At 51.4% G+C, this 26,921-nt stretch overlaps 2 protein-coding genes across 12 annotated transcripts in view; one reads left to right on the plus strand and one right to left on the minus strand.

The window, feature by feature from the left end:
• The window catches only part of RANBP10 (RAN binding protein 10), an 85,579-nt gene extending 80,756 nt beyond the window's left edge, over window positions 1–4,823 (minus strand). The window contains exons 1-2 of one of the 2 annotated variants that reach the window (XM_054453988.2): window positions 4,291–4,823; window positions 3,418–3,529 (exon numbers count right to left, since the gene is read on the minus strand). In XM_054453988.2, the coding sequence (XP_054309963.1) occupies window positions 3,418–3,529; window positions 4,291–4,690 (512 nt within the window). In that variant the 5' untranslated portion in view covers window positions 4,691–4,823. Of the gene's footprint in view, window positions 1–3,417; window positions 3,530–4,290 lie in introns of those variants that run through there. The other variant, XM_063654394.1, reaches the window with a different exon arrangement.
• On the plus strand, window positions 4,596–26,919 carry TSNAXIP1 (translin associated factor X interacting protein 1). 10 transcript variants are annotated; one of them, XM_054453978.2, is made up of 17 exons: window positions 4,596–5,183; window positions 12,957–13,056; window positions 13,297–13,437; window positions 19,670–19,782; window positions 19,930–20,056; window positions 22,475–22,568; window positions 23,432–23,628; window positions 23,983–24,118; window positions 24,513–24,682; window positions 24,763–24,922; window positions 24,997–25,127; window positions 25,283–25,408; window positions 25,540–25,692; window positions 25,811–25,920; window positions 26,099–26,225; window positions 26,323–26,429; window positions 26,604–26,919. In XM_054453978.2, the coding sequence occupies exons 1-17, from the start codon at window positions 5,137–5,139 to the stop codon at window positions 26,842–26,844; spliced, it is 2,280 nt and encodes a 759-aa protein (XP_054309953.2). In that variant the 5' UTR covers window positions 4,596–5,136; the 3' UTR covers window positions 26,845–26,919. The 10 variants fall into 10 exon arrangements, with proteins under 10 accessions (XP_054309953.2, XP_054309958.2, XP_054309954.2 ...); XM_054453979.2 differs by lacking the exon at window positions 13,297–13,437 and having other exon boundaries at window positions 4,724–5,183; window positions 24,970–25,127; XM_054453980.2 differs by lacking the exon at window positions 13,297–13,437 and having other exon boundaries at window positions 4,724–5,183.
• The last annotated feature ends 2 nt before the right edge of the window (window positions 26,920–26,921 follow it).

A 26,921-nucleotide genomic window follows, 5' to 3' on the forward strand; every position in this document is an offset into this window, starting at 1 on the left:
GTTGAGGCAGCAGTGAGCTGTGATCATGCCATTGCACTCCAGCCTGAGCAACAGAGCGAGACCCTGTCTCAAAAAAAAAAAAAAAAAAAAAAAAAAAAAAATCTACAAAAAAAGAGAAATGAGCCAGTTGATGTCTGCCTGCCCCATGTAATTGCCTTTGGCCTCCTCAAAACCACACCTGGCCCATACTAACATGCGGCTGCATCCCAGTCATGAGAAGGCTTTCAGGGATTCCGCAAAGAGACCATGAGGAGCTATTCATACTCCTGCCATCTGACAGCGGTCAACTGAAGCAGGCTACCACAGGCATACATGACCTGAGACCTTTCTAAAACTGATGTTTCCTTGCTGGGCACCATGGCTCATGCCTGTAATCTTAGCACTTTGGGAGACTGATGCAGGCAAATCACCTGAAGTCAGGAGTTCGAAACCAGCCTGGCCAACATGGCGAAACCCCATCTCTACTAAAAATACAAAAATTAGCCGGGCGTGGTGGCGTATGCCTGTAATCCCAGCTACTCGGGAGGCTGAGGCAGGAGAATCACTTGAACCCAGAAAGTAGAGGTTGCAATGAGCCGAGTTTGAGTCACTGCACTCCAGCCTGGATGATAAGGGAGACTGTGTGGCAAATAAATAAATTAATTAATTAACATCTGATGTTTCTAGATCAGCTCCACAGCTATGTTTGCCACACGTAAAATGCTGGGAATAGATGCCTACCTTTCTTTAGACTTCCAGTCAACACCTATAGTTCACCAATCTAACATGACACAGGGCCTTTTCCAGCAAGATCCACTAAAACTGAAATGTTAAAAGCCAGTTGAAAGAATCCAGATCTCCAACATAACCAGACCTCATCTCTCAAAAAATACAAAAAGAAAAAAAGAATCCAGGTCTCTAAGTGTAAACACTTCCCTTCTGAAGTTGGTCTCTGCTCTCTACCTAGATAACTAACTCAGCTGTTATCTATAATAAAGACGAGAAGAAAACAATCCATTTTCCTCCCTACAAATTTAAGAAGTGCACTTCAGTTTCTTTGGCAGTATGAGACTCCAGCACCACCATTTTAGTCAACATTATTTTTGAGGTGCTTGTTTTAAGGGGCTATTCTCATTCACACTAGTTCAAGCACACTAAATATATGTGCTTCTATCAGATGGTGGAAGGGGAAAATAGGAGCTTTGAAGCCCTCCCATAAATTTAACTTTCCTATCTGTAAATGCACTAGATGGGGATAATAATGAAAGACAGCCGGGTGCAGTAGCTCATGCCTGTAGTCCCAGCAGTTTGAGAGGCCAAGGTGGGAGGATCACTAGAGACCAGCCTAGGCAACACAGCAAGACCTCATCTCTACAAATAATTTTAAAAATTAGGCTGGGTGCGGTGGCCCACACCTGTAATCCCAGCACTTTGGGAGGCCGAGGCGGGCGGATCACCTGAGGTCAGGAGTTTGAGACCAGCCTGACCAACATGGAGAAACCCCGTCTCTACTAAAAATACAAAATTAGCCAGGTGTGGTGGCACATGCCTGTAAGCCCAGCTATTCGGGAGACTGAGGCAGGAGAATTACTTGAACCTGGGAGTCGGAGGTTGTGGTGAGCTGAGATTGCGCCATTGCACTCCAGCCTGGGCAACAGGAGCAAAACTCCATCTCAAAAAAAACAAACAAAAAACAAATTAGCCAAGTGTGGTGGCATGCACCTGTATTCCCAGTTACTCAGGAGGCTGAGGTGGGAGGCTAACTTGAGCCCAGATCAGGCTGCAGTGAGCTGTGATCTTGCCACTGCACTTCAACCTGGGAGACAGAACAAGATGCCATCTCATTTAAAAAAAAAAAAGAGAGAGAGAGAGACAAAGATGCAGTAGCTTCCCATGATCAGAATTTCAGAGGCATAGAATTCTGGAGTTCAGGCAGCTTAGATGCTGGCCTGGATCCTCACAGTGCAGATCAGGAGACTGAAGCTCCAACATCTACCCAAGACCACAGAGACCTCTCAGGCAAAGAAGTTACATCACTGAGGAAGTAGGCAAGGCTCAGACTCTGGCAGTGTTGCCCCCAGCCTAGTCCCTTGGCCAAGCATTTTGCATGTACCACAAAGGGGACAGTCCCTAGGAGAAAGAAGTTCTGAATGTTCGAGAATACACACTCAGCGTTGGCATGGTCACCAGAGGGGTTGGCAAACTTCAGACACCAAACCTAAAGTCTGATGAGGAAAGCCTTTCCAAGGTAGCTGCAGTCATGTTACTTCATAACTTACACACCCACTTCATCACAATCACTGGGAAAAAAAGGGAGACTGGGAGAAAGAAAAAAAAAATTAAGTATCTCCCCTATGATTTCCTGTGTCTGCTTGGATCACCCTAAAATAGGGAGTCTCCCTAATGCTGACTTTTTTTGTTTGGTTTTGGGACAGAGTCTTGCTCTGTTGCCCAGGCTAGAGTACAGTGGCGCAATCTCAGCTCACTACAACCTCCGCCTCCCGTGTTCAAGTGATTCTCATGCCTCAGCCTCCCAAGTAGCTGGGATTACAGGCGCACACCACCACGCCCAGCTAATTTTTGAATTTTTTTTGTAGAGATGGGATTTTACCATGTTGGCCAGGCTGGTCTTGAACTCCTGATCTCAAGTGATCCGCCCGCCTCGGCCTTCCAAAGTGCTAGGATTACAGGTATGCCAGCTAATTTTTTTGTATTTTTAGTAGAGACAGGGTTTCACCATGTTTGCCAGGCTATTCTCCAACTCCTGACCTCAGGTGATCTTCCCACCTTGGCCTCCCAAAGTGCTGGGATTACAGGCGTGAGCCACCGTGCCCGGCTCCTAATGCTGACTTTAATGACGACCTTCCTAAAGCTGATCCAACTAGTAGTGTTCAAGTCCTTGGACTGAAAAACAAGTTTATGAGCAGCAGGGTCACCTGATTCTGACCATGTGTAAGTTGTTTACCCTCAGATGACAGGCTGGTGACCACAGCAGCTTTCATGAATGCTGCAAAGACTCTACTATCTCTTTGAAGGCTACCAGGGCCTCTACATGACTAAATGCCATAAAAAAGAATCTCATGAATACGGCAAGAATGTGAAAGGAAGGAAGTCACAAAAACACCACATGCTCATGAGGGAAACTCCATTCTGGACACTAAATTTTTAAAGTAAACTTGTTACTTGTTTGCCTAACCTTCTAGGTATCAAATTACATTATCACCAAAAAGAATCCCCTGCTTTACCCCCAACACACCCACTGGCCATCAAGATCTGCTGCTTAGACCAGACCATGCCCACAGTCAGGAAATAGTGGCAGCCCAGACCCATGCGGCTCCCCAGCTCACATCAGCAACAAGTGCCAGCCAAAGGACCTGACCTCTGACCACAGGGATCAACTCCATGTTCAGGGAAAGAGGGTGGTCATGAAGGGCTTACCCATCTCTTCCTTTGCTGACAATCTTCACTTCAAAGTAATAAATGCCACAGGCAGCAGGTATGGGGTGGGTGGCACGCACTGAGGCCGCATCTTTGTGATTTTTGCCATGACCTAACACGAGAGGGCAAGTAAGAAATTTCAGCAGAAGGAAATGCAAATGGAACCCTCATTTTTCTCTGCAACTCCTCCATGGCAACTCCACTCCTCTGTTGCCAGAGGAAGCGCTTACACAGTCCGAGGAATCATTAGACAACTGAATAAACACTTAAACCTTGCACCTTTGCCTCACCTCCTCCTGAGAACAGCAGTCCTGCCTGAGACACTACCCATACAAACAAAACAAGGGTACAGGCAATGTGAGAGATACCCAAGTGCTGCTGGCAGCCTCTCTAGAATCCAGGCAGCCCACCTGGGAGGCCAGGGGAAGGAGGAGGAGGCCGACCTGGAAGACACCCCCCAAACTCTAGCACGGAACCCCAGGCCCAGTCTAGGATGCCTGGCAGGTGGGGAAGTCCACGAGTCTCAGGCTAATGGTAGGGACGTGACCACCCCTTTCTTCTAAGCAGTGGCGAAGGGTCCCGCTGCCGTTGGAGCCAGCCTAGGATAAGCACGGAGGCCCTGGAGTGGAAGGTCCGGCCCAGCACTGGGTGTGGACACCTGTTGCGGTTCTCTTGACGGCAGGTGTCTCAGGACAGAGAACAGGCAGTCAGCTCTCGGCCTGGTCAGCCTCACCACCCCGGACATCCTGAAAGGGCCAAGGCCTAACATGGAGCACCCAGGCAGGGAAAGGGAGGTGATGGGGCGGGGGCCTGGCAGCAGAGCCACCCCACGACGCTCTAGCCTTGATTCCCCGCAGCCTGATGGGCCGATACCTTTGTAGTGGACGCGGAGGTTGCCCTGGGAGAGACCAATGTAGTTGTATTTGTCCTTGGGGCTCCAGGAACGCGGCAGCGGAGTCTCTTGCTGGTTGACCGCAGGATACAGGCGCTGCAAGCGCCGGCTCAGCTCCTGCTCCCCAGGGGACGGCAGCCCGCCCCCAGCGCCCCCGCCGGAGGAGTCCCCAGCCTGCAGGTTCCCAGCTCCCGGGTCTGCCGTCGCTGCCGCCATCTTGGAGGGAGCTACTATTGTGTCACTGGGGGCGGGGAGGAGCGGGACCAGATCCGCCCCGCTCAGCCAATGGCCCGTGAGCCTCCCTGGGCCGCAGGGAAACCGAGTCCGAGTCCGGCACCTCTCTTTGGACACTGACACGCCTCGCCACATTTCGAACTCCATACCCCACAATGCAGAGCTCTCGAGAGGCGGAGCAACTCGGGCTGGTAGAGAATTCTGGGAGATGTAGTACAACCCTCCTCAGCCATAAGCCTGTCCCATCGAGACGTCGGGACACCGAAAACTACAATTCCCGCCGGCAAAGCGGCTCCGGCCTCTCAGCACACTTCCCTCCCCATGGCCTCTGTTCAGCCCCCTGCCTCGGTTCTGGTACCTGGGGTCAAATCGTCTGTAGTGATTGACTCTCAGGGCACCCGCTGCCGGGTCCCAGTCCACCTGTGCTACTTTATCCTCCTCCCAGCCCGCGGGAGCTAGGCTCGGGGGCGTGGCGCATCCCTGACTCCGCCCTCGCCGCGGGGGCCTCTGGGGCCTGGTCGCCATGGCGACGGGCTGTACACTACCACAGCTTCCCAGGCCGCGGGTGCTGATTGCCCGCCTGCCCGTGGGTCATGGCCTGCCAGCAGTCGCGGTACCACAGCTTCTCGTCCGCGTCGAGGTACGCGCTGGCAGGGATGAGGGCAGAGAGGAGGGTTTGAGTACTTCTAGAGAGGGAAATGGCACTTGATCCGGACTTCTGCTGGCCTCTGACCATTGATCTAGGGCTCCAGCACCACAGAGTCAATGGTTGCAGGAACGGTTGGAATCAGGCTGATTTAGCCCAGTGAAGACGTTACATGCTAGCAAAAGGGCAGGCGCACTTTATCATTACTAGTAACAACCAGCTTGTATTGAATGTACTATATGCCAAATGCTTTATATACCACATTTTAAAATATTTTATTTTTGAGACAAGATCTCGCTCTGTCGCCCAGGCTGGAGTGCAGTGGCACTACTACGGCTCACTGCAGCCTCGACCTCCCGGGCTCAAGCGATCCTTCTACCTCAGCCTCCCAAGTAGCTGGGACTACAGGCATGCGCCACCACGCTCGGCTGATTTTTGGGTGTTTCTTTATTCGTTTGTTTTTTGTAGAGACGAGGTTTCACCACGTTGCCCAGGCTGGTTTCGAACTCCTAGACTCAAGCGACCCTCCCACTTCGACCTCTCAAACTGGGATTACAAGCGTGAACCCCCACACCCGGCCTACGTACCATATTTAGTCCTCACAACAACTGTATAAAATAGTAATATTACCATTGTACAAGTAAAGAAATACTTTAGAAGCCTGGAGAGATCATCCTCTGGGTAGCTTCTGCCTGTACTCAGATGTATATATAGCCTCTGGGTACTGCAAAATATGACCAGCTCCATCAGCCTGGAGAGCCATATATACGGATTAAAACAAAAATTTTGGCTAAATCGTTTTCTAGTTTTGGGACTTCAGAGAAGACCCTTCAAGTTCCAGGCCTCAGCTTATATATCTCAAACATGGGAATGATACAGTCCACCCCACAAACATTGTTGGGAACATTTAGGCAGAATATGTGAAGCTCTTGACACAGCTCTTGTATGTAATAGGCACCCAGTAAGTGTTGAATGAATGTAGTGTCCCCCATTCTACTCATTCCCAGTGGAAGAAAAAAAAAAAAAAAACACCACCCAATCCCACCTAAACTCTCATCCTTCAGGGTCTGCTGCCTTGACAGAGAAAAGCCTACGAAAGTCCCTAAGAGGCCGGGCACGGTGGCTCACGCCTATAATCCCAGCACTTTGAGAGGCGGAGGCAGGGGAATCACCAGGTCAGGAGATCGAGACCATCCTGGCTAACATGGTGAAACCCGGTCTCTACAAAATACAAAAAATTAGCCGGGCGTGGTGGTGGGCGCCTGTAGTCCCAGCTACTCAGGAGGCTAAGGCAGGAGAATGGCGTGAATCTGGAAGGCGGAGCTTGCAGTGAGCAGAGATTCTGCCACTGCACTTCAGCCTCAGCAACAGAGCGAGACAACGTCTCAAAAAAAAAAAATTAGCTAGGCATGGTGGCGGGCACCTGTAATCCCAGCTACTTGGGAGGCTGAGGCAGGAGAATCGCTTGAATCAGGGAGGCAGAGGGCAGAGGTTGCAGTGAGCCAAGATCATACCACTGCACTCTAGCCTGGGCGACAGAGTGAGACTCCGTCTCAAAAAAAAAAAAAGGAAAAAGAAAAGAGAGAGAGAGAAACAGAATTGTTACCCAGCACAGGAATAATTTAGTAAACTGCCATTCTCTATGAAAAGGATATGAAGCAGACCCAGAAAGAGAATCCCCATCCATTTTAAGAAAGAAGCACAGGGCTGGTCATGACGGCTTATGCCTGTAATCCCAATACTCTGGGAGGCCAAGGTGGGAGGATCACTTGAGGTAAGGAGTTCAAGACCAGCCTGGGAAACATAGTAAGACCCAGTCCCTACAAATAATAATAATAATAATAATAATTTCAGCTACTCAGGAGGCTGAGGCAGGAGGATTACTTGAACCCAGGAGTTCGAGAGAGTGCAGTGAGCTGTGATCGCACTAGTGCCCTGTAGCCTGAGCAACAAAGCAAGACCCTGTCTATTAAAAAAAAAAAAAACAAAAAACGCCAGGCGCGGTGGTTCATACCTGTAATCCCAGCACTTTGGGAAGCCAAGGCGGGAGGATCACAAGGTCAGGAGTTCGAGACCATCCTGGCTAAAACGGTGAAACCCCGTCTCTACTGAAAATAGAAAAAAATTAGCCGGGTGTGGTGGCGGGCGCCTGTAGTCCCAGCTACTCGGGAGGCTGAGGCAGGAGAATGGCATGAACCCGGGAGGCAGACGTTGCAGTGAGCCGAGATCACGCCACTGCACTCCAGCCTGGGTGACAGAGCGAGACTCCGTCTCAAAAAAAAAAAAAAATGGCTGGGCGTGGTGGCTCACGCCTGTAATCCCAGCACTTTGGGAGGCCGAGGTGGGTGAATCACGAGGTCAGGAGATCGAGACCATCCTGGCTAACATGGTGAAACCCCATCTCTACTAAAAATACAAAAAAAAATTAGCCGGGCGTGGTGGCAGGTGCCTATAGTCCTAGCTACTCAGGAGGCTGAGGCAGGAGAATGGCGTGAACCCGGGAGGCGGAGCTTGCAGTGAGCCAAGATCTCGCCACTGCACTCCAGCCTGGGTGACAGAGCGAGACTCCGTCTCAAAAAAAAAAAAAAAAAAAAAGCACAACCAGGCACGGTGGCTCACCCCTATAATCCTATTACTTTGGGAGGCCAAGGCAGAGCAGATTGCCTGAGCTCAGGAGTTCAAGACCAGGCTAGACAATATGGCAAAAACCCTGTTTCTAATAGCAATACAAAATATTGGCCAGGTGCAGTGGCTCACACCTGTAATCCCAGCACTTTGGGAGGCCAAGGTGGGCGGATCACGGAGTCAAGAGATCGAGACCATCCTGGCCAACATGGTAAAACCTCGTCTCTACTAAAAATACAAAAATTAGCCGGGTGTGGTGGCTTGCACCTGTAGTCCCAACTACTCAGGAGGCTGAGGCAGGAGAATCGCTTGAACCCAGGAGGTGGAGGTTGCAGTGAGCCGAGATCATGCCACTGCACTCCAGCCTGGCAGCAGAGCGAAACTCCGTCTCAAAAAAAAAAAAAAGAAAATCAGCCAGGCATGGTGACTTGCGCCTGTAATCCCAGCTACTCCGGAGGCTGAGGCACGAGAATCGCTTGAACCCAGGAGGAGGAGGTTGCAGTGAGCTGAGATCTCGCCACTGCATTCCAGCTGCCTGGGAGACACAGCAAGACTCCGTCTCAAATAAATAAATAAATAAATAAATAAATAAATAATACAGGCCGGGAGCAGTGGCTCATGCTTGTAATCCCAGCACTTTAGGAGTCTGAGGTGGGTGCATCATTTGAGGTCAGGAGTTTAAGACCAGCCTGGCCAACATAGTGAAACCCCTTCTCTACTAAAAATACAAAAACTAGCCAGGCGGTAGTGGCATGCACCTGTAATCCCAGCTACTCGGGAGGCTGAGGCAGGAGAACTGCTTCAACCTGGGAGGCGGAGGTTGCAGTGAGCTGAGATCGGGCCACTGCACTCCAGTCTGGGCAAGAGAGTGAGACCCTGTCTCAAAAAATAGTAAATAAATAAAATTTTAAAAAATGCAAACATCATTAATCTACCATATTCCTTATTCACCAGTATTTAGTGATGTTGGGCCAGACTGACTGTTTCTCTTAGAGACACCGTGGGTGTCCTCATCCTTTCCCTTTAAAGAGGGACAGCATGATGGATAGCCTAGACCTTAGCACTGTGGAACATGTCATCAGGACCCTCTGCAAGGGACCTTCGAATTGTGCATTTTCCTGGGGCAGGTTTCTCCTCCCTATTGGCTTTTCTCCTTTCACCCTCATAACCCTGGCACTTGATGGATGGAACTCAGCAGCTTGCGTTCACTGAATACCAAGATACACCCCTGACAAACCCACTGCCTACTACCACTTAAATAACAGAGCTTGAGGCCGGGTGCAGTGGCTCATGTCTGTAATCCCAGCACTTTGGGAGGCGAAGGTGGGCAGATCATGAGGTCAGGAGTTCTAGACCAGCCTGACCAACATGGTGAAACCCCATCTCTACTAAAAATACAAAAATTAGCCAGGCGTGGTGGTGCTCACCTGTAATCCCAGCTACTCGGGAGGCTGAGGCAGGAGAATCACTTGAGCCCGGGAGGCAGAGGTTGCAGTGAGCCAAGATCATGCTACTGCACTCCGGCCTGGGCAACAGAGCCAGACTACGTCTCAAAATAAATAAATAAATAAATAAATAAATAAATAAATAACTGAGTTTGGTCCAGCTTTGAGGTAGAAATATAAATGTTTCCCATTCCCCTCTGAGGGTTACCATAAAATATTTAACATAATACATCTTAAGCCTTTTTTTTTTTTTTTGAAATGGACTGTCTCGCTCTGTTGCCCAGGCTGGAGTGCAGTGGCATGATCTCAGCTCACTGCAACCTCTGCCTCCTGGGTTCAAGCTATTCTCCTGCCCCAGCCTCCCGAGTAGCTGGGACTATAGGCGTGTGCCACCACGCCTGGCTAATTTTTTGTATTTTTAGTAGACAGGGTTTCACCGTGTTAGCCAGGATGGTCTCGATCTCCTGACCTCATGATCTGTCCACCTCGGCCTGCCAAAGTGCTGGGATTACAGGCGTGAGCCACCACACCCAGCTCAAGCATCCTAAGCTTTTTGGATAAGTGTACAGGCCCTAGCAGGTGTTTGGTTTGCCTTGTTTTAAGTCTGTTTTATAATGTTGTCTCCTTTGATATTCAAAACTAACAACGTCTGTTACCTACTGAACTTTTCCATTCAACAGCTTCTCAGAATTTATAGAATTCCCCAATTTTCTTGCTTACCTTGCCTTTCCTGGTGGTTCCAGCATGAGCAAGAGCAGAGTTTGGAGAATTAATTATTATTATTATTATTTTTTTTTTTTTTTTGAGACAGAGTCTCTCTGTGTTGCCCAGGCTGTAGTGCAGTGGCTCCATCTCGGCTCACTACAACCTCCGACTCCTGGGTTCAAGAGATTCTCCTGCCTCAGCCTCCCGAGTAGCTGGGACTACATGGGCCCGCCACCACACCTGGCTAATTTTTGTATTTTTTTAGTAGAGACAGGGTTTCACTATGTTGGCCAGGCTGGTCTTGAACTCCTGACCTCGTGATTTGCCCACCTCTACCTCCCAAAGTGCTGGGATTACAGGCTTGAGCCACCACACCCGGCAAATAATAGATTAGTCTTGATAAGAAGGTATTGATTTAACCCAGTGAGCACTTGGGGTTGATGTGTTGTATCTTGTTGGTCTCCAAGACTGTCTCACACCCAAACTCATCTGGGCAGACACTCTTCCTTCTCCTCACTGACTGCTTACTCTATGTGTTTTGCTCACACTTGTCCAATGTTGAGAAGCAATAGAGGACTAGGGTTTGGAATATTACCACTCCATGGACTATAGCTGAGGAGCATTACAGGGCAGTTTCTCAACTGGGTTCACATTAGGGCTCTCAGCTTCCCTGGAGTTTGGGTAGTCCTAATCCTACTTTTAAGAGCAAAGACACCGAGGTTCAGAGATATTAAGCGGCATGCCCAAAATCACCAGCAAGCAAGAGGAGTGAACACAAGATCTATCTGGCAACATAAATCACACACCCCCACCCCATGGATTGTTGGAATTACTTCTTCCTTTTGTTCCACCTGAGCCTGCCTGCCCACAGTAGCCCTCCCTGTTGGTCCCCAAATGCCTTCCTAGGATGGCTGTTCTAAGAGGCTTTTCCTGTTCTACTGTCATAATGAACATCTATGCAGTTCATTGCCGTTTACATGGTATTTTGCATATCTCATTTTTTTTATTTATTAAAAAAAAAAAAAAGGCCGGGCACGGTGGCTCACACCTGTAATCCCAGCACTTTGTAAGGCCGAGGTGGGCAGATCACGAGGTCAGGAGATCGAGACCATCCTGGCCAACATGGTGAAACCCATCTCTACTAAAAATACAAAAATTAGCCAGGCAAGGTAGTCTGCACCTGTAGTCCCAGCTACTCAGGAGGCTGAGGCAGGAGAATTGCTTGAACCTGGGAGTCAGAGGCTGCAGTGAGCCGAGATCACGCCATTGCACTCCAGCCTGGGCAATAGAGTCAGACTCTGTCTCAAAAAAAAAAAAAAGAAAAAAAAATTGGCTGGGTACAGTGGCTCACGCCTGTAATCCCAGCACTTTGGGAGGCCAAGGCAGGCGGATCACCTGAGGTCAGGAGTTTGAAACCAGAAATAAAAATAAATAAATAAATAAATAAATAAATAAATAAATAAATAAATAAAAATAGAGGCAAAGTCTCACTATGTTGCTTAGGCTCGTCTCGAACTCCTGGGCTCAAGCAATCTGCCCGCCTTGGCTTCCCAAAGTGCTGGGATTACAGACACGAGCTACCACGCCCAGATGCACATCTAATTTTTTTTGTTTTGCTTTCAGACAGAGTTTTACTCTGTCACCCAGGCTGGAGTGCAGTGGTGCGATCTCGGCTCACTGCAACCTCCGCCTCCCAGATTCAAGTGATTCTTCTGCCTCAACCCCTTGAGTAGCTGGAATTAGAGGCACCCGCCACCACACCCAGCTAATTCTTTTTTAAACTTCAGGCCGGTCGCGGTGGCTCATGCCTGTAATCCCAGCAGTTTGGGAGGCGGACGTGGGTGGATCATTTGAGGTCAGGTGTTCAAGACCAGCCTGGCCAACATGGTAAAACCCCATCTCTACTAAAAATACAAAAATTAGCTGGGCATGGTGGCAGGGGCCTGTAGTCCCCGCTACTCAGGAAGCTGAGGAAGGGAAATTGCTTGAACCCAGGAGGTGGAGGTTGCAGTGAGCTGAGATGGCGCCACTGCACTCTACCCTGGGTGACAGAGTGAGACTGCGTCTCAAAATAAATAAATTAATAAAATAAATTTCACAACTATGTAAGATAGGCAAAGCAAGAGTTGTCTCTGGCCGGGCGCAGTGGCTCATGCCTGTAATCCCAGCACTTTGGGAGGCCAAGGCAGGTGGATCATGAGATCAGGAATTCAAGACTAGCCTGGCCAACATGGTGAAACCCTGTCTCTACTGAAAATACAAAAATTATCCATGCGTGGTGGCAGCTGCCTGTAATCCCAGCTACTCAGGATGCTGAGACAGAGAATTGCTTGAACCCATGAGATGAAGGTTGCAGTGGGCCGAGATCGCACCACTGCACTCCAGCCTGGGTGACAGGGTAAGATTCCGTCTCAAAAAAAAAAAAAAAAAAAAAAAAAAGAGTTCTCCCCACTTCTTTGTGAAGAAACCAGGCTGAGAAATATTAAATGACTTGCTTGAGGGTGGTCCTATTAGAACCCCATGTCAGCCCTTAGACCCTATCAGCCACAAGTAAGTGCAGGATTCAGACTCACACCCCAGATCCTGGACCCCAGACCCTGTGCTTCTTGTCCTACAGCACCTGCCCTTTGTATCACAGCCCCAGAGTGTGCCAGAGTTGTGTACGTGAAACCAATATCACAGCCACAGTTGAACACTGAACGGAAGTATAGGCCCATGGGGTTCTCTGGGTTCATGGGGAGGATGTCCTGCTGCTGCAGTAGTTGGTGAAATTTTGGTGATGAAAATAATGTTTTTGGGAATGTAAGCAAATGGTTTGGAACCAAGGCCAGGGACTTGCTTGGCAGTTTCTCTGGGAATCCGGAGGCAGCACTGGGAAGACCCAGAGCCCGGCTCGGGGAGACGGCTATGCCTTGTGGATCTAGGAAGGATGGGGGTTCTCTTCCCACTCTGGACTCTGTCACCCACCATCAGCTTTCTCTTCTCTGTGCAGATTACAGCCACGGCCTTCAGGAGTGACCATAGACGAATCCTTTCTCACAGAAGACAAGAGCACCCAGAATCGCAAGCTTCTTCAGAAACGAAGGACACTGGTTAGTGACAGTGTTGTTTTGGAACCCCAAATGTCAGCCCCCAGACCCTATCCGTCTCCCTTCCTGCAACCCAATAGTACCACCCACCTGAAACATGCCCACCTGAAACATGCCCACCAGAGTGGCTTCTTCTCAGTCAGAGAGTGTGGCTCAGAGAGGCCAGGCCCACCAGGCTTTGGGGAGAAGGGTGTACACTGGCTGCCTGCTCCTCATCTGAAAAGCCTTCCTGGATCTCCCTAGGCAGAGAGAGAACTCGCCTCTGCCCACAGACATCCCTCCCGTGCAGCTCAGCATTCTGCAGCGGACGTCACTTCTCACCCCTCCCACCAACACACCAGGCACTGTGCTACCTACTGGGACGGTCACACCAGATCTGCCAAGGTCCTTCAAGGCTGTGACTGTATCTTTCTGTCTTTATGGCCCTAGAATCTAACAGGCTACCTGAATGTCTGCCAAATGTTGATAGCTCCATAATTGCTGAGTAGGTGTGTGAAGGCAGGAGGAAATAGATGCGTCTCTACCATGTTCACTCCGGATCTCTCCGCCACTCCTCTTTTTTAAAGTTTGTATATAAAAATGAATGCTGTACCAAAGGTATCAGAAGAGAAATGAAATTTAAATTAAAAAAATTATTTTTTTTTAATTTAGGCAGTGACTCATGCCTATAATCCCAGTACTCTGGGAGGCCAAGGCAGGCAGATCACCTGAGGTCAGGAGTTTGACCAGCTTGGCCAACATGGCGAAACCCCATATCTACTAAAAATATAAAAGTTAGCCATGCATGGTGGTGCATCTGTAGTCCCAGCTACTCAGGAGACTGAGGCACGAGAATCGCTTGAACCCAGGATGTGGAGGTTGCAGTGAGCCGTGATCACACCACTGCACTCCAGCCTGGACAACAGAGCAAGACTACATCTCAAAAAAAAAAAAAAAAGAATGCCGTCTTTTTTTTTTTGAGACAGGCTTTTGCCTGTCAGGGTGCAGTGGTGCAATTATGGCTCGCTGCAGTCTCAAATGCCTGGGCTCAAGTGATCCTCCCTCCTCACCCTCCCAAGTAGCTGGAACTACAGGCACATGCCACCACACCCAGCTAATTTTTTTGGCAGGGGGGACAGAGTTTTGCTCTGACACTCTGGCTGGAGTGCAGTGGCACAAACACAGCTCACTGCAGACTCCACCTCCCATACTGAACCAATCCTCCCACTCAGCCTCCTGAGTAGCTGAGACTACAGGAGTGCGCCACCACACCTGGCTATTTTTTGTATTTTTTGTAGAGGCAGAGTCTAACTATGTTGCCCAAGCTGGTCTTGAGCTCCTGTGCTCAAGCTATCCTCCTACCTTGGCCTCCCAAAGCACTAGGATTACAGGTGTGAGCCACCATACCGAGCTCAATACTGTTTTTTTTTAATTTTTTAATTTTTTTTTTGAGATGGAGTCTTGCTCTGTCACCCAGGAAGGAGTACAGTGGCACGATCTCGGCTCACTGCAACCTCCGCCTCCCAGGTTCAAGTGATTATCCTACCTCAGCCTCCTGAGTAGCTGGGATTACAGGTGCACACCACCACACCTGGCTTTTTTTTTTTTTTTTTTTTTTTTTTTGAGATGGAATCTCGCTCTGTCACCCAGGCTGGAGTAAAGTGACGCAATCTCGGCTCACTGCAAGCTCCGCCTCCCGGGCTCACCCCATTCTCCTGCCTCAGCCTCCCCAGTAGCTGGGACAGACACCCGCCAACACGCCTGGCTAATTTTTTTGTATTTTTAGTAGAGATGGGATTTCACCGTGTTGGCCAGGATGGTCTCGATCTCCTGACCTTGTGATCCGCCCGCCTCGGCCTCCCAAAGTGCTGGGATTACAGGCGTGAGCCACTGTACCTGGCCCCAATGCTGTCTTATTAAGTACTTTTGGGCTCTTGTTGATATGATCATAGGATTGTTATTAATCAGCAAATAGCCATTGTCCAAATCTCATAAAATAAAAAACACATTTGAGTAAACTTACAGCTCTGGCTCACAGGGGAACGGCATGGTCTGTATGGTGGTTTTCCTTCTGTGACCATGACCCTCGTGGGGAATTTGGAAACACATGGGCCACACACTTTGTGGGGCTGGGGACTCCCAACACCCCTGCGGGAGTGACTCCAGGGAGGAGAAAGGGGTGGTCAGTATGGATTATTCGCAGAGACCAAGCGCAGCCCAAAAGACCTGATGACTAGCGGAGAGCTCTGAGGCTCCCGGGCAGCCTTCTCAGCTGCCACTTTCTGCGGGCCAGGCTTTTTCATTCTCACTTTCTTTTGCGCGGCATCAACCACCAGGGGGCAGTGTTCCCTCCCGCCGTCCCTCCGGGGCCGCCTTCCCGTTTTTACCTACAGGGGGAAGCAGAGAGCACGGAGCGCCGGGGAGCACTGCGTTCCAGCCACCCGGGCGGAGATCCCTCAGCTGTTAATAACCTAGCCAAGACGCGGCCCTGGCAGCTGGTTCTCCAGCTTCCACTCGCCTCTGCAAGCAAAGGAGGGTAGCCACATTTTCTCCCGGTAGAAACAGTATACAGAACACGAGGACTGGTCTTTTTTTTTTATACTAATTAATTAATTTATTTTTTGAGACGGAGCCTCGCTCCTCGCCCAGGCTGGAGCGCAGTGGCACAATCTTGGCTCACTGCAACCTCCGCCTCCCAGGTTCAAGCGATTCTCCTGTCTCAGCCTCCTGAGTAGCTGGGACTACAGGCACGTGTCACCACATCTGGCTAATTTTTTGCGTTTTTTTTTTTTGTTTTTTTGAGACAGAGTCTTGCTCTGTCGCCCAGGTTGGAGTGCAGTGGCGCGATCTCGCCTCCCGGGTTCACGCCATTCTCCTGCCTCAGCCTCCTGAGTAGCTGGGACTACAGGCGCCCGCCACCGCGCCCGGCTAATTTTTTTTGTATTTTTAGAGACGGGGTTTCATCGTGGTCTCGATCTCCTCACCTCGTGATCCACCGCCTCGGCCTCCCAAAGTGCTGGGATTACAGGCGTGAGCCACCAAGCCCGGCCATTTTTTTGCGTTTTCAGTAGAGACGAGGTTTCACCGTGTTAGCCAGGATGGTCTCGGTCTCCTGACCTCGAGATTTGCCCGCCTTGGCCTCCCGAAGTGCTGGGATTACAGGCGAAAGCCACCGCGCCCGGCCAAGGACTGGTCTTTTACAAGTCTGAAAAACGGCAGGGCGCGGTGGCTCACGCCTGTAATCCCAGCACTTTGGGAGGCCGAAGTGGGTGGATCACCTGAGGTCAGGGGTTCGAGACCAGCCTGGGCAACATGGTGAAACCCCATTTCTACTAAAAATACAAAATTAGCCGGGCGTGGTGGTGCGTGCCTGTAGTCCCAGTTCTTCGGGAGGCTGAGGCAGGAGAATTGCTTGAACTCGGGAGGTGGAGGTTGCAGTGAGCCAAGATCGTGCCACTGCGCTCCAGCCTGGGCAACAGAGTGAGGCTGTGTCTCAAAATAAGTGAATAAATAAAAACAAATAATAAAAAATAAAAGTCTGGGCCGGGCGCAGTGGCTCACACCTGTAATCCCAGCATTTTGGGAGGCTGAGGCGGGCAGATCACTAGGTCAGGAGTTCAAGACCAGCCTGGCCAACATGGTGAAACCCCATCTCTACTAAAAATACAAAAATTAGCTGGGCGTGGTGGCATGCGCCTGTAATTCCGGCTACTCGGGAGGCTGAGGCAGGAGAATCACTTGAACCCAGGAGGTGGAGGCTGCAGTGAGCAGAGATTCTGCCACTGCACTCCAGCCTGGGTGACAGAGCGAGACTCAGTCTCAAAATAAATAAATAAAAAAAATTCTGAAAAACAAGGCTGGCTCACACCTGTAATCCTAACACTTTGGGAGGCCAAAGAAGGAAGACTGCTTGAGACCAGGAGTTTGAGACCAGCCTGGCAACACAGGGAGATTTCATATCTACGAAAAAGATTTTTTAAATTAACCAGGAGTGGTGGTGTGCCCATGTAGTCCTAGCTACTCGGGAGACTGAGGTGGGAGGATCTCTTGAGCCCGGGAGTTTGTAGTTACTGTGAGGTGTTATTGGGTCATTGCACTCCAGCCTGGGTGACAGAGTAAGACCCTGTCTCTAAGAAAAAAATAAAAAATAAACTCCCAGGTGTCTTCCAGGGTTATTTTGTGCTTTTATAAAAATTAGGCTGGGCATTGTGACTCAAGCCTGTAATCCCAGCACTTTGGGAGGACAAGGTAGGAGGATCTCTTGATCCTAGGAGAGTTCGAGAAGCCCAGCGTGGGCAACATAGTGAGACCCTATCTCTTTTTTTTCTTTTTGAGACAGAGTCTCTCTCTGTCGCCCAGACTAGAGTACAGTCGTGCCATCTCTGCTCACTGTAGCCTCTGCCTCCAGGGTTCAAGCAATTCTTCTGCCTCTGCCTCCGGAATAGCTGGGATTACAGGCGTGCACCACCAGGCCTGGCTAATTTTTGTATCTTTAGTAGAGACGGGGTTTCAACATGTTGGCCAGGCTGGTCTCAAATTCCTGGCCTCAGGTTATCCACCTGCCTCCGCCTCCCAAAGTGCTGGGAATCAGGTGTGAGCTGGGCGCAGTGGCTCACACTTGTAATCTCTACTAAAAATACAAAAGAACCGGGCGTGGTGGCAGGCCAGCTACTCGGGAATCTGAGGCAGGAGAATCGCTTGAACTCAAGAGGCAGAGCTGCAGTGAGCCGAGATCGCCCTACTGCACTCCAGCCTGGGCAACAGAGTGTGACTCCATCTCAAATAAATACATACATACATACATATAAACATACATACATAAATAATTACATCCATTTTGATAGTCTTTTTTTTTTTTCTGAGATGGAGTTTCACTCTTGTCCCCGCGGCTGGAGTGCAATGGGTCGATCCCAGCTCACTGCAACCTCTGCCTCCCGAGTTCAAGCGATTCTCCTGCCTTAGCCTCCTGAGTAGCTGGGAATACAGGCGCGCACCACCATGCCTGGCTAATTTTTGTATTTTTAGTAGAGATGGAGTTTCACCATGGTGGCCAGGCTGGTCTCAAATTCCTGACCTCAAGTGATCTGCCCACCTTGGCCTCAAAGTGCTAAAAGTCGCACACCGTGGCCTCCCAAACTGCTGGGATTACAGGCATGAGCCACTGTGCCCGGCCAGAATGGCTAATCTTTACTGAGTTCCTAGCAAGTACCAGGGTCCATGTAAAGCACACATTATGCTTTCCCTCTTTTTTTTTTTTTTTTTTTTTTGAGACAGAGTTTTGTTCTTGTTGTCCAGGCTGGAGTGCAATGGTGTGATCTCGGCTCACCGCAACCTCTGCTTCCCGGGTTCAAGGGATTCTCCTGCCTCAGCCTCCCAAGTAGCTGGGACTATAAGCACATGCCACCACACCTAGCTAATTTTTTTTTTTTTTTTTTGAGACCAAGTCTCGCTCTGTCGCCAGGCTGGAGTGCAGTGGCGCGATCTTGGCTCACTGCACACTCCACCTCCTGGGTTCATGCCATTCTGCCTCAGCCTCCCAAGTAGCTGGGACTACAGGCACCCACCCCACGCCCAGATAATTTTGTTTTTGTATTTTTATTATTTATTTATTTATTTATTTATTTTGAGACGGAGTCTCGCTCTGTTGCTCAGGCTGGATGGAGTGCAGTGGTGTGATCTCCGCTCACTGCAAGCTCCGCCTCCCAGGTTCACGCCATTCTCCTGCCTCAGCCTCCAGAGTAGCTGGGACTACAGGTGTCCGACACCACACCCGGCTAATTTTTTGTATTTTTAGTAGAGATGGGGTTTCACCGTGTTAAACCAGGAAGGTCTCGATCCCCTGACCTCGTGATCCACCCGCCTTGGCCTTTCAAAGTGCTGGGATTACAGGCATGAGCCACCGTGCCCGGCCTAATTTTTTTTGTATTTTTAGTAGAGACGGGGTTTCACCGTGTTAGCCAGGATAGTCTCGATCTCCCGACCTCGCGATCCACCCACCTCAGCCTCTGAAAGTGCTGGGAATTACAGGCGTGAGCCACTGCGCCCGACTATGCTTTCTCATTGCATCCTCACATCAATACACTGTGACGAAGACTACCATCATCCCTATTTTACAGACGTGAGCACTAAGGCTCAGAGAAGTTGTGACATAGCTAATAAGGGACATTTGAGACTTAACCCGTCTTCTCTAACTCAAGAACCCACAGTCTTAATTATGAACCATGTTGAGAGATGTTTGTAAAACACATCAGGGCTGGCCAGGCGTGGTGGTTCACGCCTGTAGTCCCAGCACTTTGGGAGGCCAAGGTGGGTGGATCACGAGGTCAGAAGTTCAAGACCAGTCTGGCCAAGATGGTGAAACCCCGTCTCTACTAAAAATACGAAAATTAGCTGGGCATGGTGGTGGGTGCTTGTAATCTCAGCTATTCGGGAGGCTGAGGCAGAGAATAGCTTGAACCCGGGAGGCGAAGGTTGCAGTGAGCCAAGATTGTGCCACTGCACTCTAGCCTGGGCAACAGAGCAAGACTGTCTCAAAAAAAAAAAAAAAAAAGTCAGGACTGGGGGAGGAGAGATGGAGAGAAACATTAGGAAGGGGAGCAATGTTGCCAATGGCAACCCCACCTATCCCTCCCTGCAGACTGGTCAGTTCTCCATGGGTGGGCACCTGTCCCCATGGCCCACATACACCAGTGGCCAGACCATTTTGCAAAATCGAAAACCCTGTTCAGATGACTACCAGAAGCGAGTAGGGTAAGCCAGGGTCAGTCCCATGGTGGGTAGGCTGGCATGGGCCAGGCTTTGGGCCAGGAGACAGGGCAGGGGCGTGTGTTGCCCCAGACTGAGGGCACAAGGGCCCCATGGGGGTGCTGGCCACATATCAGTCACTGTCCCCTGCAGGAACTGCCAGCAGCACCCCTTTCGCACTGCCAAGCCCCGGTACTTGGAGGAACTGGAAAACTACCTACGCAAGGAGCTCCTCCTGCTGGACCTGGGCACAGATTCCACCCAGGAACTAAGGCTGCAGGTCAGAGCCACAGAATAAACTTGGGGAGGGCAGGGGAAGGGTGGGAAGAAGCTTCATCTACCGGCCGGGCATGGTGGCTCACGCCTGTAATCCCAGCACTTTGGGAGGCCAAGGCGGGTGGATCACCTGAGGTCAGGAGTTCAAGACCAGCCTGGCCAACATGCGAAACCCCGTCTCTACTAAAAGTAAAAAAAATTAGCCAGGCATGGTAGTGGGCGCCTGTAGTCCCAGCTACTCAGGAAGATGAGGCAGGAGAATCGCTTGAACCCTGAACCCGGGAGGCAGTGGTTGCAGTGAGACGAGATCACACCACTGCACTCCAACCTGGGCGACAAGAGTGAGACTCTGTCTCAAAAACAAAAAAAAGCCTCACCTACCAAGGACTGAGCACCTCAGACCTTCAGGGGAGACCCACCTCTCCCAGCTCTCCTGGGTCTCCTTCCCTGAACAGAAGCATGAAACATCCTATGAAAATGCCAGTGAGGCCGGGCATAGTGGCTTATGCCTCTAATCCTAGCACTTTGGGAGGCTGAGGCAGGAGGATCGCTTGAGGTCAGGAGTTCAAGACCAGCCTGGTCAACATGGTGAAACCCTGCCTCTACTAAAAACACAAAACCTGCAGTGGTGGTGCACACCTGTAGTCCCAGCTACTCAGGAGGCTGAGGCAGGAGAATCGCTTGAACCCAGGAGGCAGAGGTTGCAGTGAGCCGAGATTGTGCCACTGCACTACAGCCTAGGCAACAAAGCGAGACTCTGTCAAAAGAAAAAAGAAGGCCAGGCACAGTGGCTCACACCTGTAATCCCAGCACTTTGGGAGGCTGAGGCAGGCGGATCACCAGGTCAGGAGATCGAGACCATCCTGGCTAACATGGTGAAACCCCGTCTCTACTAAAAATACAAAAAAATTAGCCGGGCACGGTGGTGGATGCCTGTAGTCCCAGCTACTCAGGAGGCTGAGGCAGGAGAATGGCATGAACCTGGGAGGCGGAGCTTGCAGTGAGCCAAGTTCACGCCACTGCACTCAGCCTGGGCAACACGGTGAGACTCCATCTCAAAAAAAAAAAAAAAAAGAAAATGCCAGTGAGCAGGCAAGGCTGCAATGTGGATCCGAAAGTCTCCTGAGGCTGGAGTTTCCTCACCTGAGTCAGGTGGCCTGGATGCTGTGCCCAGTCCCTGCAGCTCTGTGATCCCCAGTACCCAGGTTGGGCCACTGGACATCAGTGAATGGAGCCTGAATGCTCGCAGTTGGGCAAGCAGGGGTCACACCGTGTTTACCAGCCCAGTGGCAACAACCCCAAGCTTAAGGAACCAGCCCAGATGCATAAGGAGGGAGAGAGGAAGAGAGGGAGGGAGGGAGGGAGAGAGGAAGAGAGAGAGAGAGAGATCAGATCCAACCCAGATTCCAGTGTATATTAGGGAGAGAATCACCAAATGTGCTCAAACAAGGATGATGGTAGAGAATCCCTGCCTTTTGACTTAGTCACTGACTAAAGCATTTACTGAGCGCTGGCTATGTGCAAGTGCAAGGCCCTGGGCTGGGGCCTTACATCGATCTCCCGAACAGATAAGGAAGAAAGCATACCACTATGGTGTAGTGGGGCTGGGCTTCAAACTCAGGGCTGACTCTGGAGACTATGCTCATTTCAGTGAGCAATGCTGCCTCCGGAAACCTCCCATGCATCCAAATGAGACAGAGGACCACACCCCTACTTGCATGTCAGGATGCAAGGGTACAACCTTCAATCTCCTGAATCTACCAGGCTCTAAGATGGGGAGAGGTTACAAGTGAGAGGCCAATGATGCAGTGTCTAGAAGGCAAGAGGCTGGCTGCCTGGAGAGCCAGAGAGGGGCTCAGGCACAGAGTGGAGGTCTGTCTATGGTCATGGCAGTCCACTAGGCCTCAGAGACAGTATCAGGACAGGCCTCCAGAGAGCTGCCCCCCAGGCTCCATGGCACTGTGAGGTACCCGGGTGGTATCTAGGGCATTTACTTGAATATAAGTGACCTGGCAGCCTCATGCCGGAATACTACTAAGCCCAATAAAGAAAAACACAGTGCCAGGCACAGTGGCTCACACCTGTAATCCCAGCACTTTGGGAGGCCGAGGTGGGTGGGTCACGAGGTCAGGAGATTGAGACCATCCTGGCCAACACGGTGAAACCTCGTCTCTACTAAAAATACAAAAATTAGCCAGGCATGGTGGCACGCGCCTGTAATCCCAGCTACTCAGGAGGCTGAGGCAGGAGAATCACTTGAACCTGGAAGGCAGAGGTTGCAGTGAGCCGAGATTGCACCACAGCACTCCAGCCTGGGTGACAGAGCGAGACTCCGTCTCAGGAAAAAAGAAAAAGAAAAACAGTTCCTCACTAAGGTTGGCAGCTGTGGGCCAGGAGATGATGGGTTCCCTTTTCTTGCCAGCCTTACAGAGAGATCTTTGAGTTCTTCATAGAGGACTTCAAAACGTACAAGCCATTACTATCCTCCATCAAGAATGCGTATGAGGGGATGCTGGGTAAGAATGCACCTCCTGCCAGGGGCAGTGGCTCACGCCTGTAATCCCAGCACTTTAGGAGGCCGAGGCGGTGGATCACTTGAGGTCAGGAGTTTGAGACCAGCCTGGCCAACATGGTGAAACCCTGTCTCTACTAAAAACACAAAAAAATTAGCTGCGCATGGTGGCATACATCTGTAATCCCAGCTACTTGGGAGACTGAGGCAGGAGAATTGCTTGAACCTAGGAGGTGGAGGTTGCAGTGAGTTGAGATCACGCCACTGCACTCCAGCCTGGGCAAAAGAACAAGACTCCATCGCAAAAAAAAAAAAAAGGAATGCAGCTCCCCTCCTTGCCCCAGCCTGGAAGGGGTGGAGAAGATCCTATTCGACCTTCTGGTGCTCCACAGCAGGGCTGGGGCAGCTACCAACTAGGCCTTGAGGTCACCAAGGCCCCTCAGCCATTCTGCACAGACTGTTCCGTGATAGGGCACCCCAGAGCACCTGACCACCCCTGTCGTTGAGAAGCATAGTGGGGCAGTCCCTGTTGAAAATGGAGTGAACCCCAGGAGAGAGTCAGCACCTCTGGGAGTCAGCAGGCTCCCCTGCCAGGCTCAGGAGGTGCAGGGCATGGTGCAGCTGCAGGACTTAAGGCTGTAGGGGAAAGGACACAGGAGAGACCCCGGTGTTCACCTGAACTCTGCCCTTGGTTTAAAATCAAGTGCAGGAAGGCCTGAAACAGGGACCATGGCTTTGAACAAGGCATGCAGAGATTCTTGGGGTTTGCAAGCGACATAGCCACTCACCCATGACCTTAGGGTCTGTGTCTTCTGGCTGTTTGTTCTCCATGGCCCCAAAGCAGCTCTCCCACCTGTCTCTGCTTAGCCCACCAAAGGGAGAAGATTCGGGCTCTGGAGCCCCTGAAGGCCAAGCTTGTCACTGTGAATGAGGACTGCAATGAGAGGATCCTGGCCATGAAAGCTGAGGAGAAACATGAAATCTCCCTGCTCAAGAAAGAGAAGATGAACTTGCTAAAAATCATCGACAAAAAGAATGAGGAGAAGATTTCATTGCAGAGCGAGGTGAATGGAAGTGGTGTGATAACCAAGTCCCCAAATTCCTGCCAACCCCACCACAAGGGTGACCCCCTACACCGCTCTGCCTTTCTACAGGGAGTGACACACTAAGCCACCACCTTCCCCCAGAGCCTTGCTAACTCCACCCTCTACCCTGCTGCTAGGCTCAGCACTTTCCCCATAGGGGGAAACATTGGCACCTTGCCGAATTCTCAGAAATGGCCAATCTCCTTCTTCTTTCACCTTTCCTGTTCACAGTCCCTGATGGGGCCCCCCAGCACCCAGCCCACTCCCTGGGGTGACCAGCTGCATACAGGGGTCCAGGGGCAGCCCCTGACCACACAGCCACCTTCTCGCCAGGTGACCAAACTGAGGAAGAACTTGGCTGAGGAGTACCTGCATTACCTCAGTGAGCGAGATGCCCGCAAGATCCTCATCGCAGACCTGAATGAGCTGCGGTACCAGCGGGAGGACATATCATTAGCCCAGTCGCCAGGTAAGCCTGAATCGGGAATCGGGTTTCTCTCTTCTCTGAGATGCTGGAGGAGTCTGGTCTCACCCCTAAGCCCCATTCATTCAACATTCCTAAGACCTGCTCATTCCATAACCATTCAGAGGGGAGATGTCCCTGCCTCCCCCAGGGCCATGTATCTTCTGAGTTGAACTGAGAATTGTAGGAACACAGTTGGTAGATGAGGCAGCCTAGGCTCCCAGTGGGCTGGAGAGGCCTGGTACTCAGTTTCCTGGGCTTCTAGACTTTAGCCTGAAATCCTAGGCTGGTAGTGCTGTGGGCAAGAACCAGGGAACCCCAAACAGGAAGGGCAGAGGGCTTCAGGCAACCCCTGAGAAAGCCACGGTGACACGGGCTGGTGGGCCCCCTCCCCTGGCAGGCATCTGGGGGGAGGACCCTGTGAAGTTAACCCTGGCTCTTAAGATGACCCGGCAAGACCTGACCCGCACGCAGATGGAACTCAACACCATGAAGGCCAACTTTGGAGATGTGGTCCCCAGGAGGGACTTTGAAATGCAGGAGAAGACCAACAAGGATCTTCAGGAGCAGGTGCTGGCAGGCAGGCAGGGCCAGGAGGGTAGGACGGGGTCTCACAGGTGGGGGGCCAGGGCCAATGTCCTTGCCCACAGCTGGACACCCTGAGAGCCAGCTACGAGGAGGTTCGCAAGGAGCATGAGATCCTGATGCAGCTGCACATGAGCACGCTGAAGGAGCGGGACCAATTCTTCTCTGAGCTGCAGGAGATCCAGCGCACTTCCACGCCACGGCCTGACTGGACCAAGTGCAAAGGTGAGGGCAGCGGTGGGGCCCCAGGTCCTGCTTACATGTGGGCCCAGACTCCAGCTCCCTCTCCCCACATGCAGATGTGGTGGCTGGGGGCCCAGAGCGCTGGCAGATGCTGGCTGAGGGCAAGAACAGCGACCAGCTGGTGGATGTGCTCCTGGAAGAGATTGGCTCGGGGCTGCTGCGGGAGAAAGACTTCTTCCCTGGTCTGGTAGGGGGGTGCCCCAGGAGTGGGGCTTGGGCCAGAGTCAGAACAGCCATGCCCTGCTGCTCAGATAAGCTTCTGGGGAACCAACTGGGGCTCTTCCCTGATTGGGGGTGGGGCCACAGATGGGTCCAGAGATGAGCTGATATCCTCCCTCCTAGGGCTATGGGGAAGCCATCCCTGCTTTTCTTCGGTTTGATGGCCTCGTGGAGAACAAGAAGCCAAGCAAGAAGGACGTGGTCAACCTCCTCAAGGATGCCTGGAAGGAACGTCTTGCTGAGGAGCAGGTCAGATCTCACCAGCCAGTCTGGCCCAGCGTGGTCTTCAGATCCAGAGTCCTCTACAGGTCCAGAGGTGCCAGGGATGAGGGCCAACCAACCCTAAGGCAGGCTGACTGAGCATTTCCTCGATCCCACAGAAAGAGACGTTCCCAGATTTCTTCTTCAATTTCCTGGAGCATCGCTTTGGGCCCAGTGATGCCATGGCCTGGGCTTACACTATTTTTGAAAATATCAAGATCTTCCACTCCAACGAGGTTATGAGTCAGTTCTATGCAGTCTTGATGGGAAAGGTGAGCTGGGGCCTATTCCCCTTGGGGAGACTGAGAGAGGTCTTTGTCCCTAGCATAGACCAGCTTTGCCCCCACCACTCCCAGGAACAGCAAGTGAACAATGCTTCTCTCCTTATAGTGGAGTGAGAATGTGTATGTCACCCAGAAGGAGACAGTAGCCCAGCTGCTGAAGGAGATGACAAATGCTGACAGTCAGAACGAGGGGCTACTAACCATGGAGCAGTTCAAGTGAGAGGCCAGTCCAGGCCACCCGCAACTCCTACCCAACTGTTCCTGCATCTGCAGGGAAAAGGGGCACCTGGTGGGAAGGGCCACAGCCTCGGAACTCACTCTCTTTTGAGCACTAGGGAGAGAGGCACAAGCAGGCCTCAGCAGGTCCCTGTTGGCCCTCATGTCTCCCCTACAGCACTGTCCTCAAGAGTACCTTCCCTCTCAAGACAGAAGAGCAAATCCAGGAGCTGATGGAGGCAGGGGGCTGGCATCCCAGCAGCAGCAATGCAGACTTGCTCAACTACCGCTCACTGTTTATGGAGGTGGGTGTGTGGGGTCCGGGGACTGGCCTGGCCCCTGCCCTAGCCTTGGCTGGACCCTAGCCAATGTGCCCTCCCCCTGACTTGTGGCCCCTCCCAGGATGAGGAGGGCCAGAGTGAGCCCTTTGTGCAAAAACTCTGGGAACAATACATGGATGAGAAGGACGAGTACTTACAGCAGCTAAAGCAGGAGCTGGGCATAGAACTGTGAGTGACCCTCATCCATAGGCAAGTCCCACAGGCTGGGCCCCTGAAGCCCCTGGGTCTCCCTGTGCATCATGCACCATCCACTGCTCAGCCCAGCACAGAGGAGGGCACCTGGGAGTCTGGGGCACGGAGAGGAGGAGTCAGGGCCTGTCACTCTCTTTTCCTGTGGGGCAGCCATGAGGAAGTGACTCTGCCCAAGCTGCGAGGGGCCCTGATGACCATCGACCCCAGCCTGGACAAGCAGACTGTGAACACCTACGTGAGCCAGGCCTTCCAGCTCCCTGAGTCGGAAATGCCAGAGGAGGGTGACGAGAAGGAAGAAGGCATGGTGGAAATCCTCCAGACTGCCCTGGAGCGGCTTCAGGTGATTGACATCAGGCGTGTGGGACCTCGAGAGCCAGAGCCTGCAAGCTAGGAACCTGTGGGCAGCCTGTGTGCTCCAGTCCTGCTAACCCCTAGCTTTTAGTATAAAAGTGTTTGTCTGAACCCATG

This window comes from Pongo pygmaeus, chromosome 18 (assembly GCF_028885625.2).
Source record: "Pongo pygmaeus isolate AG05252 chromosome 18, NHGRI_mPonPyg2-v2.0_pri, whole genome shotgun sequence".
NCBI classification, from domain to species: Eukaryota; Metazoa; Chordata; class Mammalia; order Primates; family Hominidae; genus Pongo; species Pongo pygmaeus.